Source organism: Macadamia integrifolia, chromosome 8 (assembly GCF_013358625.1).
Source record: "Macadamia integrifolia cultivar HAES 741 chromosome 8, SCU_Mint_v3, whole genome shotgun sequence".
Taxonomy (NCBI): Eukaryota; Viridiplantae; Streptophyta; class Magnoliopsida; order Proteales; family Proteaceae; genus Macadamia; species Macadamia integrifolia.
In genome coordinates, this window is record NC_056564.1 from 34,726,798 (window position 1) to 34,739,036 (window position 12,239).

The 12,239-nt window shown below is 39.5% G+C and overlaps 1 protein-coding gene across 1 annotated transcript in view; it reads right to left on the minus strand.

Moving 5' to 3' along the window:
* Window positions 1–3,009: 3,009 nt before the first annotated feature.
* The window catches only part of LOC122086919 (NAD-dependent malic enzyme 62 kDa isoform, mitochondrial-like), an 82,503-nt gene continuing 73,273 nt past the window's right edge, over window positions 3,010–12,239 (minus strand). The window contains exons 16-20 of the mRNA XM_042655829.1: window positions 5,901–5,955; window positions 5,746–5,817; window positions 5,588–5,650; window positions 5,381–5,495; window positions 3,010–3,313 (exon numbers count right to left, since the gene is read on the minus strand). Coding sequence (XP_042511763.1) covers window positions 3,239–3,313; window positions 5,381–5,495; window positions 5,588–5,650; window positions 5,746–5,817; window positions 5,901–5,955 — 380 coding nt within the window. The 3' untranslated portion in view covers window positions 3,010–3,238. The remainder of the gene's footprint in view (window positions 3,314–5,380; window positions 5,496–5,587; window positions 5,651–5,745; window positions 5,818–5,900; window positions 5,956–12,239) is intronic.

Below are 12,239 nucleotides of genomic sequence, written 5' to 3' on the forward strand. Positions count from 1 at the left end.
ATCTCATTACTAATTGGCTTTCTAGGTCTGTTCCAGTAGGATGGGGCATCTCTCCAAGTAGGAGAACACACAGAGAGAGAGAGAGAGAGAGAGAGAGAGAGAGAGAGAGAGAGAGAGAGAGAGAGAGAGAGAGAGATATGATTGGCTTGGTTGGGACGGACTTTGGCCACCTAATTCCTATTCTACCCTTTAACTAAAATGATTTAATATATTTAAGAGTTCTTTTTCCCCATACTCAAACAATCTAACACATGAAAGTGTGAAATTACTTAATTAACCCATTTGTTGAAACTGAAATTATTCAGGGGGTACATAATGTCCAATTGCAAACTGATATTCCCAAGATTAAAAAAGACTTGCTCCAGGTTTCTTTCGTCTTAGGGATGCAAACAGATTGAATACAAATCATATCTGATTGGATTCAAATATCCCTGACTAGATATAAATACACCTACATGGATATGATTGTAAATTGAATTCAGATTTTCGACTTTTTGCTTACATCCTCAATTTTTGTAACCTAGACCTTCCTCCCTTGGCACATACGACTCACTCAAAATCCATGCCCAATTTCCTTGTTCTCAAGAACCTATTGAATCTTGAAAAACCCCTATATCATTAACTACTTAATTTTTTTTTTTTATTACCAGTGGATATTCAAATTGAACAATTTTTTCTAGATTATCCGGATTGAAATCTGGATGTAAATCGAATTCATATTTTTTTAATATCAGTTGCATCCCATTTTGGATGCTGAAGGTTCCAAAGTATGTGACTTCACACTCTAAACTCTAATTGCCATATTGAAAAGAGAAATTTTGAGTACCCCAAATGATGTGATAATATGGATTAAGCTTCACCTGTGAAGGAGGGGGAATCTCTTCACTACTCACATTGTAACATTATGATAAAGAATCCTATGTCATCATTAATTCTCACCCTTATTGTACAAGTTTGAAGATATCCCTCTCTGATCCAATTAGAAGAAAACAATGGCAGTGATAAAGGGATTCTTATTTCACCATCGATGAAGAAAAAAAAAAAAAAATTGGGACCCATATGTCCTATTGTATACACAGAGGCATAGAGCTCCCTTGGCTCAAGCATTGGGATCCAAGGGGAAACATTTGCATAGTAGCCTAAATTGTTGTTGAAGGTCTGTGATGGAACAATACCCAAGGAGGATAATTCACCTTTTAAGGACCATTATCCCTTATAGTTCCCAAAAGCATATATAAGCTAGTTATTTTTTTTCTCCATGATCAATGTAAGATTAAAAAGTTATTCCAACATTTTGCTTTATTGAAGCAAATAAGAGGGAAGAGGGGGAAGGGGGGGGGGGGGAGGAAAGGTTTCAAGCCTCTTAAGACAACAAACCAAAACGACTAAGAATAACAGTATTGAACAAATTTTGAAACTTACTTTTATTAAAGAATGCAAAATTGCCATTATGCTATATTTTAATTTCTCATTGATTGGGTTACAGAATCTGAGTCTCATCAATACACATTAGTAGAATTCCAAAATAGTTGGGACCTATGGCTTTAGCTGTTTGCCGTGATTGTATCAGGAAATGCAACTGGCATGTTCGCAACCAAATCAAAATGGGGATGATTCCATGTAAGGTTGCTCTAGTGGTGTGGACAGTCTCACTGCTTGTAGGGCATTTATGGATAGCTTACCCACAAAAGACCAGATGACACGTAGGAAGGTCGGTGTAATCCCCTTTTGTTGCTTCCGTTGGGGTGGAATTGAAATCCAGAATAATATATACTTCGGAGCAGAAATGCTGTCAGTGGAGAAGCAGTCTCCACCAGCTCCCCCCCACTGTGTTGTCTCTCTTCTCTTCTTGTATGGGTCATTTCACATGGGGAAGACAAGAGACAGACTCTGGCGGAGGCTGCACTCCTCTGTTTGAGGGATGTGATGAGACTATGCTTCCACACTAGAAGACCACATCAAAACATTGTTGATGAGGCTTCTTAAGCATACATTTCCTTTTTCTACGCTGCTAACCTAGGTTGGGGGGTTTTCTACCCTGGGTGAGTGAGAATCAAAAGTAGTGCAAGTTGGTTGAATTGATAAATCAATGTCAAGAAGTAGGTGCTAGTTCATTGGTGTCCCAGTCGTTAATAAAACGGCTTTCCATTAGATTTGAATTAAATAATAATAATAATAATAATAATAAATAAATTATAGTAAGGAATCAAGGTTGCTTGCATTAAAACTACATTTGATTGAGTATAATCTCAGAATGGCCACGAGGTGTACGTGTAGGATGGACCAAAGTCTCATTGAATTTTATTTTTCCATTAGTGTGAACTTGTACGTGTTCTGCAGTCCTACTTGTAAATCCTCTACTGGCATGTAAAGTTCTTAATGTTAATTGAGTCCCACGTTCCCAATAGATTGATCCCGTTAGGCTGCCTGGGATGAATCGGATAAAAAAAAAAAAAGATTATTGGTTTTACCTTTTATTTTTTTTGAAGAGAGTGAATCTTTCAATAGAAGAATCAGAAAAAAAGTCGCCTGGATCTCCTGCAGGAATGATTTGGAAGGTCCAACACCAAAAAGTGTGGGTATTCAACACAAATTTGGGGGAGATAATCCATCGGTATGGTTGATAAATCGGCTTTTTGTTCCTGTTCACCAGCTTTGGCAAAGAAGAGTTCCATATTGTTTAGGAACAAGAAAGAGCATGCCTCCAAATTGTAGCAACTATCAAGAGAGAAATTCTGCAAATGATCACACCTATTATTATTTCAGGTTCTCGAAGCTCAGGGAATTGTTTCAAGCGTGGAGAGGTATATTCAAAAGCAGATAGCTCACAGTCCTTGGGCGGTGCTGCATTTGAAGAGTGCAATTGTCCATCTGGTTGGTACACTACAATGGAGACAGTTTCAGCAAGTGCAGTGTGGGTTGAATCAATGGATTATATGGCTTCTTTGAAATTGGGGATGGATGAGATTATTTCTTTATCCTTCTGAATTCCCTGCCTGATCTTTGTAGTTTTGTAAAAATTAATTTGACCAATGTATTTATTATAAAATTTAATATCCTTTTCAGTCAATGAAATTATATTTACCTTAAAAAAAATAAAAAAATAAAAAATAGATTGGGTCACACACAAACCCACAATCCCTATCCCTATCAATATTTGTTATCACCATGACGTTGTCTTCCCTGATGAATGGCCGCAAAGAACTTCATTCCTTTCTTACCAAAAAAAAAAAAAACTTCATTCCTTTCTGTATACTAACGTTGGATAGGCTGGATTCCACATGTTGTTCTTTACATATGTCACAATTTCCTCCTGTATTCATTGAGAGAGAGAGAGAGTGAGGAAACAGTAGTCAATTGCCAAATCCAATGTAAAATCCCCGCCTTCCAGAAGGGAAAAGGTTTCCTACAGGAGCAATGTGGGAGATGAATATTTCACACACAGGATGATTACATGACCATGTGAACACACGAATTCTTCATTCCAAACCATTGGATAGCCTGTGGGAATTCTATGAAAACTTGAAGCAAGCTAAAGCTACCTTGAATCAATGAATAAATGAAAAGGAACCTCCATGCGAGGACTGGTTGGTTAAGGATCCGGAAAGGGGAGGTCCTGATTCCAGGACGGAGCTTTATGATGTGAAAGTGTCACGTACAAGGCAACATGTTAAATCAAAATTGGGTTCCATTACAATTATATAGTCCACCATTTGGGGTTTTCCCCTGGTTCTTTCAATATGCCTTGCAAATAGATTATCTATCCTAAATCTCTCAAACCAACATACTAACATATGGAGATGTCAGATATGCCCATGGTTTAAAGTATCTCCGATACCGATACGATACCCTCCGATACGTATCTTAAATTTAGCCGATCGATACGATACACACCAATACGATACATGAAATTTTTAAAATCCTTTCGTATCGATATATATCCTATGATACATATCGATATGCACCAATACACTATCGATACGTATTGATACTCTATGAAAAATATAAAATCAATGTGAAATATACATTTCGGTATGTATCAGTACGTATCGGTGAGTATTTGTATGTATCGATAAGTATCAGTACGTATCGGTGAGTATCGATATGTATCGATCAATACATATCGGTGAGTATCGGTATGTACCGATACAGTGCGCTACGGTCATATAGTGGCCAAGATGAGTATTTTTTTCAGAAAACAAGAATTTTTGAGGGGTTTTTGTTCCAAAGTTGCTGTCAGTCATATTTCTCTCTAACTAAAGTGGAAATCAAGGTTGGGAACAAGGATCTTACATTTATGGGACAACTACAAACCTTGAATTCTTAGTGCGATACCCTCAATTTAGTGTTTATGCATAATACATGTTATCAATAGTTTTTTTTAACAAAATTTTTATGCAAAAGTGTTTAAGAAGGTGTTTCATATCCATTTATGTGCGTATCTTTAGCGTATCTCCGATACGATACGATACCCTCCGATACGTATCTTAATTTTGGTCGACCGATACGGTGATCGATACCGATACTTTAATCCTTGGATATGCCTGAAATTAACCTTGATAACTCAATAATGATTCTGACATGTCCACACTTTTTGGTCCTACCACACTTCCGCAATTACAATCCCCCCACCCCCCAAACTCAACACTCTTGGTGTGGGAAACCCTACCTCTTTCCACGATGGAATATCTTGCGTTAAAATGGCATGTTACTTTTATAATCAATTGAAATAACATGCCTAGAGTTCTTTATCCTTTCTTTTTTTTTTTAGTTAGAATTTTTATTTTAAATAATCATACTTTAGCCTACATTTTTTAATTTACTGGAAAAAAAAATCTGATTTTTGTGTCTCTCACAGGGGGTGTTTAGTGCTCTTCATTGCTTTCAGTGAAAGTTGAATGGTTCTCATTCAACCCCGGTATTGACCCAGTCCATGCGGGGCTTGGTCTAATTTGAGCCGAGGGTGAGGTGCTTAGATTGGTTCAGGGGTACCAGGTCCCCCCAAAGGGAACCATGCCAAGTGATTATCCGAACTATGGGGTTAGTAGGTGCGCGGGACTAGTTAGGCCGAAGGCCTAGATGACCTTAATTTACAATGATCATATTTATTGGACTTATTGCATTTCATTATTTCTCCAAATTTTATTAGGAATTCTTTCGTTTTTTGTAATTTAGTTTTTAACTTTTACATTGGGTTTATGTACTTATATTTTCTTTAGCTTGGTTAGTCACTAATAATTAACCCCAAGAATTATTCTTTCTCATGGTTATCCCTTTTATTCTTTTACATTTTGGTTTATTCTGTGCACCTCATGTGGTTCAACTAATCTCAACAATGAGTAAAGAAAGAGTTAATTAACGCTATTGATGATGAAGATACCTCATTTAATTTTTGGAGCTCTCGGCTATCCATGTCCCGGTATCCCTCTGCTAGATCCTCTCTTATAGCTTCTTTTACCACGGCTGTAGCTACTTCTATTGTTATATCTCGTATGCTGCGATATACCAAAGCAAGTAATATCATATGCACTTTTGCAACAGATAAATGGCACATAATGGGACTGTAAAATAGAATGAGATAATATACCTCGATATTGAAGGATATATCATCCCTTCGAGAACATCTTCTTCTTTCATATATGCAGCTAAGCTGTGATCACAAAATGCAATGGTGAACTTTAAAAAATTGAAATGGTTCATTTCCCAAAATGGTTTGGTCAGGATTGAGTCATATCTGAGGATTACCATTCTGCTGCAACCTGTAGCATGCCATCAGAGATGATGCGTGAGCCAGATAGAAGAGTTCCTAGCCCAATCCTGCATATGATCAGACAGATGGACAGTTCAAGCCCAGGAATGTTGGCCTTCTAAATATAAATAACAAATAAATAAACACCGACCCTGGAAAGAGGTACATGTTGTTTCCCTGATTGCTGTGGCCTATTCGACCATTTCCTGAGAAAATTCATGGGCAAAAGGCTCACATAATCAAATAAATGTGATTTGAAAAGCAAAATTCTGTACTTAAATCATCCATTAAAATTTCACACACATGTGAAATGCAAAGCATGCCTCAAAATAAAAATAGAAGGCATCACTGATTTGAAAGATTAGAGAAGAGTTGTAACTTTGGTTACAACAAATGGAGCATGCGAGGGACAAGTCAAAAGATACTGGTTTTAGGAGCCAGAGAGGGTTAGTGTGTCTAAATGGATGTGTGCATAGAAAAGGGTGCAATCCAATGACTCTCTAGATCAACCACTGAAGTAGAAAAAGAGGAAAAAGAATGATGTGGTACGATGATTGGTGCAGAAGAGGAAGAATATCTGCGTTTCTTCCAAGACTCTACCAGCTGGTCCTGGCAAAAGAGCAGCCCTTTGAATTCTAGTTTTTTAAGCTGTTCATGAGATCCTAGGAGAAGAGAGCAGAATCCAACCTTCTGAAAAAGTTTGAATCAATTGGAGTTGGAGGATGCAAATCCTCCTTACCATTCTAAAAGATCAAGAGACTAATACTTAACCATTTCACAGGACAAAGAATATATAGAACAGAAAATGAGAAAGCTTGCAACACAGAACAGATGCAAAATGGCCTAAGAATCTGGGTGAGGGGTCTATCCTATCAGTAGAACATACCTGCAGAGTTGACAGAATTCTTATAACAGAATATGGGAGTTATGGAGAAGTCCTTATGCAACTAGAATTTCAGGCAGGAGGTCTACAAGTCTAGAATTGACGTCAATTTTGCAAAACTAAGAACAGAGCTACAGAGAGATATATGACAGAATCTGATATATCAGTTTATAACCAACATAGCACAGTAACTGAAGAGACTATAAGAACAGCCTGACTGAATCAGAGCAAAAAACGGGTGCCATAGGGAGTACAAAAGTTACAGAAAATTAACCTTTAATCTTGAAACAGGACATATAGTTAGAAAGAGAGAGGAAAGGATAACCAGGCTAAGAATCCACCTAAGTGCCACTTAGAATCCACCGAGCACACTACTGAATCCACAGTACAAAAATTTTGGAAAAGCGAGCTGATTTATTTCATACATTTTGTAAGGTCATAGGCAAGTACAACTATATTTAGATTTCATAAACTGATTGCCTAACTAACAGTCCTAAACCGATTTGGAATTCAAACTACTACTTGGCAGTCAAAACAGACTAGTATTTGACACTCCTACACAAACTAGGACTCTAAGAACATAATACATATATGCATATATATATATATATATATTTGGCTTAGCTAATTTATAACATGAGAAAAGACTCAACAAATCCTACTTTTTTTTTTTGGATGAATAAATAATTCATTACCAAAAGAGGAAGAATATACAGGGGAAAAGGGAGGGTGGAGGGAAGGCTTAAGCCAACGGGGAGAAGCCAACCCAGGGGGAAGCAAAATTAGAACAAGAACAATACATCAAAGTCCAAGGGGATAGCAACAAAAAAAGGGGGGGGGGGATTTATAGAGCCATCAAGAGGTGGAGATGAGATCAACCTGCAGGTTCCATGAAGCTACAATGTGGGTGTTCCTAAGAGAATTAGGGATAGGACGAGCATGGAGGGCATAGGCTTTGGAAGTAACATCGAAGTAGATAGCTTTCCAAATCTTATCCGGGGACTGAGATTTAGAGGTCCATCTACGAATGTTACACTCCATCCAGTGGTGGTTAATGGTAGCATAAAAAGCCAATTTACCAGCGGTTTCACAGATGGTAGCACTAGAGAAGGTCATGTCTATCCAATTCCATTTCCTATGGAAAGTGAGGATGGATCTCCTAGCCGGCTAGCACTTGGCAAGGATAGATTTTCAAACAATGGAGGAGAAGGGACAGGAGAAGAAAAGGTGGGGGATGTCCTCCCTACCCTGGAGACAGAGGCAGCAGTAAAGGGTTGGTGGGGATATGGTGGTGGATGAGGAATGATTGGATAGGGAGACAATTGCATAGACAACGCCATAAAGTGAAGCTTTGGCGGGAATTAGGCCTTTGAACTAGACCAGCTTATGCCACGGGACCACTGAGGAAGAGGTTCGAATGAAGGACCAAGCAGAGGCTGAGGAGAAGATCCCATTTGGTGAGTGGAGCCAGATGCATTTATCTTCCCTACCTCGATGGCTAGGGGGAAGAGGAGGGAGGGAGGTCTAGAGATCAAGGAGGGGAGGATAGGAGGGAGGAGACCAACCATTTGGAGAAAGGATAGAGGAAACAAAAGCGTTGGCAGGGAGTCCGAAAGAGTAGATGGTTCTGTGAGAGATCAGGTGAGACAAAATGCTCGAAAGATGCAGGGGTCCTTCTAAAGGGATGTGGTCCTACCATTGCCAATGGAAAAGGAAATGGCCGGGAGGGCAATAGGCTTGTGACTGAGGATCTTCCTCCAAATCCATGAGGCATCGAAAGTGAAAGGGACCATCCAAAAAGAGTTATGCTTGAGCAACCCGGAGTAGATCTAGTCAACCCAAATGCTTTTATGCTTGGAAATGATTTTTCAGATGAGCTTGAGGATTCCCACAGATCTTTGATTCTTCGGATTCTGAGACCTCCTTCTGATTTGAGAAGGAAAACCATCTTCCAGCTAAGAGGCCGGAAGAAATTGGAAGAGTCAGAGCCCTTTCAAAGGAAGAAGCAAAGGAGTCTTTCAATGGATTTAGTCATCGAGCCAGAAAGGACAAAGGTACCAGTCCAATAGAGGTACATGGATTGGAGGACTGACCTGATTAGGGTAAGAAGACCAGTAAAAGAGAGGAGTTTTCCTTTCCAAAGTTGGAGCTTTTTTCGGAGAAGATCAAGCAAAGGGGTACAATGGTGGGAAGACAGCCTAGAGGGAAGGAGAGGGAGACCCAGGTATTTGATAGGTAAGGATCCCAGTGGAAAACCCGAGATTTCAGAAAGGATGTTTTGGATATCAGGGGTGACGCTAGAGAGGAAGATGTTGGATTTGAGGAGATTAATGCTAAGGTCCGAGAGAGATTGAAAGGAGTGAAGAGTGGAGATAGAGGGGATCAACCTTGGAAAAGATCATGATGTCATCACCAAAAGCTAAATGAGAGAGAAGAGATTTGCATTTAGGGATGGGGATTTCCAAGGATAGGGAGAAGAGAAGAGGAGAAAGGGGACATCCTTGGTGTATACCTCGATCCGAGGGAAAGTAACCGGCCGGACTACCATTCACTAAGACAGAGAATCGGGAGCATAGTTGTCACGGCATCACCAAGGCGACGACTTGGCATCCAGGCAGTTTGCCTGGGGCCTAGGCGACAGTCGCCTTGTTACACTGCATGTCGCCTTGTGTTCTGGCACTTATTTATGCCAAATATCATTTAAGTAAATGTTATTTACTTAATATATTATTCATAAATAAGAAAATATCCCCTATTTGAATCTAATAAAAATAGTTTAAAAATCAAATCCCAAAAGGATAAAAAGTCAACCCCCAGTCCAAGAACAAAAACTGGATTTTGGTTATAAGGGCGATTTTCAACTTTTAAATGCTGGTGTATTTCTCAATTATGAAAATTTTATAAATCCTATTATGTTAAAACATTGCTAAAAACCAAAAGTTCGATAAAATAATTTTTTGTTCTGATATCCATAAAATTATTTCATTCAGGCGATTTTAACAACATTCACGCACTTTAAAATAAGTTTGACCGGAGCATAACTTTGTCATTACAAGTCAGATTTAAGTAATCTTAGACTTTTTAGAAAGCTGGTTTTATGTTATACATAATACAAAAAGTCTCATGTAAAATAAAATCATTTGACCAACCAAACTTATTATAAAACAAGAGCATTTCTCTAAATATCGATTTTTTATAACTTAATGTGATTTAATGTTGATTTTTTATGATTTGGTGTAGCTAAATGTTGATTTTTAATGAATTGATGTGGCTTAATGTTGATTTTTTATGATACAAGGTATGTATAGTTTTACTACATAATGTTAGAAAATAGGGAAAATAAAAAATAACACTTGGTTGCCTTATTCACCTTAAGGAGGGCGCCTTTTCGCCTAAGCACTTAGACAACCCTCTATCGCCTTGGTTTGCCTTGGCGCCGTGCCAACTATGATCGGGAGGATTACACAAAGTGAACCCAGTGGACAAAAGAGGCCGGAAAGTACATTTGGAGCAGAACATTAGAAATGAAGTCCCAACTAATCGTGTCGAACTTTTTATGGATGTCAATCTTGAGGAGGGCAGCCGGAGTATGGGAATTGCGGTCAAAACTGTGAATAATCTCATGACAAAGAATAATATTATCCGAAATGCTCCTTCCCGCAATAAAGGCAGATTGGTTGGCACTAACAAGGGAATCGATGACTTTCTGAATCTGATTAACAAGGATTTTGGAAATGAACTTATATAGAAGATTACAAAGAGAAATGGGACGGAAGTCATTCATGGAAACAACATCTTCCTTTTTAGGGGTGAGACAAAAGAAAGTGTGATTGATCCCTCCAATTTGGTTAGCGTTGAAGAAGAAACTATAGACCGCAAAAATAAGATCATTGCGGATGATGTTCCAATAGGCGGAGAAGAAACCCATGCTGAAGCCATCAGACCCTGGGCTTTGTTGGCCTTATGGGAAAGGATGGTTGAGAGGATTTCCTCCTCATTAGGAATGGATTGGAGAAGAGGGAGGAACTCATCAGGGAAAAACTTATTGAGGAGATTGGGGGGGGGGGATAGGGGAGAGGGCAAAAGAGCCCTTGGAAGTGGGAGACAACTTTCGACTTGATGAGGATAGGAGATAAAGCTCGGTACCTGTGGAGGAGATAAGCTTAGGGATTGTGTTAGTATTGTTCCTAGTTTTGATAGAGCGATAAAAATAGGAAGAATTAGAGTCTCCCAAATCAAGCCATTTAATGCTGGCTTTCTGACGGAGGAAGCTTTTTTCTTGGTCTAGAAGTAAGGAGAGATCCAAAGCAATAGCTCTCTCTTCCTTAGCCAAAGTAGGGTTAAGGAGATCAAGCTGGAGTTTGGATTGAATGGAGTGGAGTTTGTCTTGGCAAGAGGAAACCTGGGAGGAGATGTTCCCAAAGGTGGAAGAATTCCAAAGCTTTAGTGATGCTTTAACATTCTTGAGCTTTTTAAGAAAGGCAAGAAGAGGGGAGAGGGAGCAAGGAGTACGAATGCTCTAGGTATTTTGGACCAAAGGGAGGAAATCAGGATGGGAAATCCACATGTCAAAGAACTTAAAAGGTTTAGGAACAAAGAAGCGGAATGGGAGGACATGGAGTGAGATGGGGCTATGGTTTGAAATCCCAGGAAGGCCAAAGCACGCATGGGAGGAAGGGTAAGTGTCAAGCCATGCTTCATTTACCAGGGCTCTATTAAGCTTGCAAGCCACGCGGAGATTGCCAGATCTTCTGTTATGCCAAGTAAGCTTAACTCCCTACCATCTGAGATCAATGAGATTGAGGTCATCAATGCAATCAATGAAAGAATCAACAGCCTAGGAGTTAATGGGGTTGGCCCCATGCTTCTCATGGCTAAAGCGGATCACATTGAAATCTCCCACAATCACCAAGGGTTGGAACCAGTGAAGGGGGCAAAAGAGAGCAGATCAGACCACAGGGGGAGCCTAAGAGAGGCCAGATTATGGGCATAAATGATTGAGAGAAACCAGATGAAGGGACCAGAAGGGTGGGAGATAAAGATGTGGATGGCTTGGGCAGATGAGGATCGAATAGAAATGGTCAAGAAAGAGGGGTCCCAAAGAATCTATATTCTACCATTAGAATTGTGGAGGTAGTTAGATGCAAAGGACCAAGAAGGGGCTATCAAGGAGGCAATCCGGGAAGCATTAGCCTCCAGAACACGGGTTTCCAAGAGACAACATAGATTGGATTGAGAGAAGCGTACGGGATCTGAGACCTCGAACATTCTAAATGATCTAAGGAATTATTGAGTACTAGGGGTGGAGGGCATCAACCGTTTAGACAAGCTACAGGGGGTTTTGGGGATGGGGAGACCCGATGTAGAGGTAGGCTAGCGACTGTAGCCAATGACGGGGGAATAATGTGGTGGATGAGGATCTAGTGCTAGTAGAGAATGGGCTGGTGAAGGATTTTTTTTTTTTTTGGATGTGAGAGTAGTGGTGGTGATGGGTAATGAGGTAGTATTAGAGATGGTAGAATTGGACGGGGTGGGTGTAGAAATGTTTATAGTGATCTCATCCAAAGAGTCAGCAAGAGGAACTTGCAAAGAACCAGCAAGAGGAGC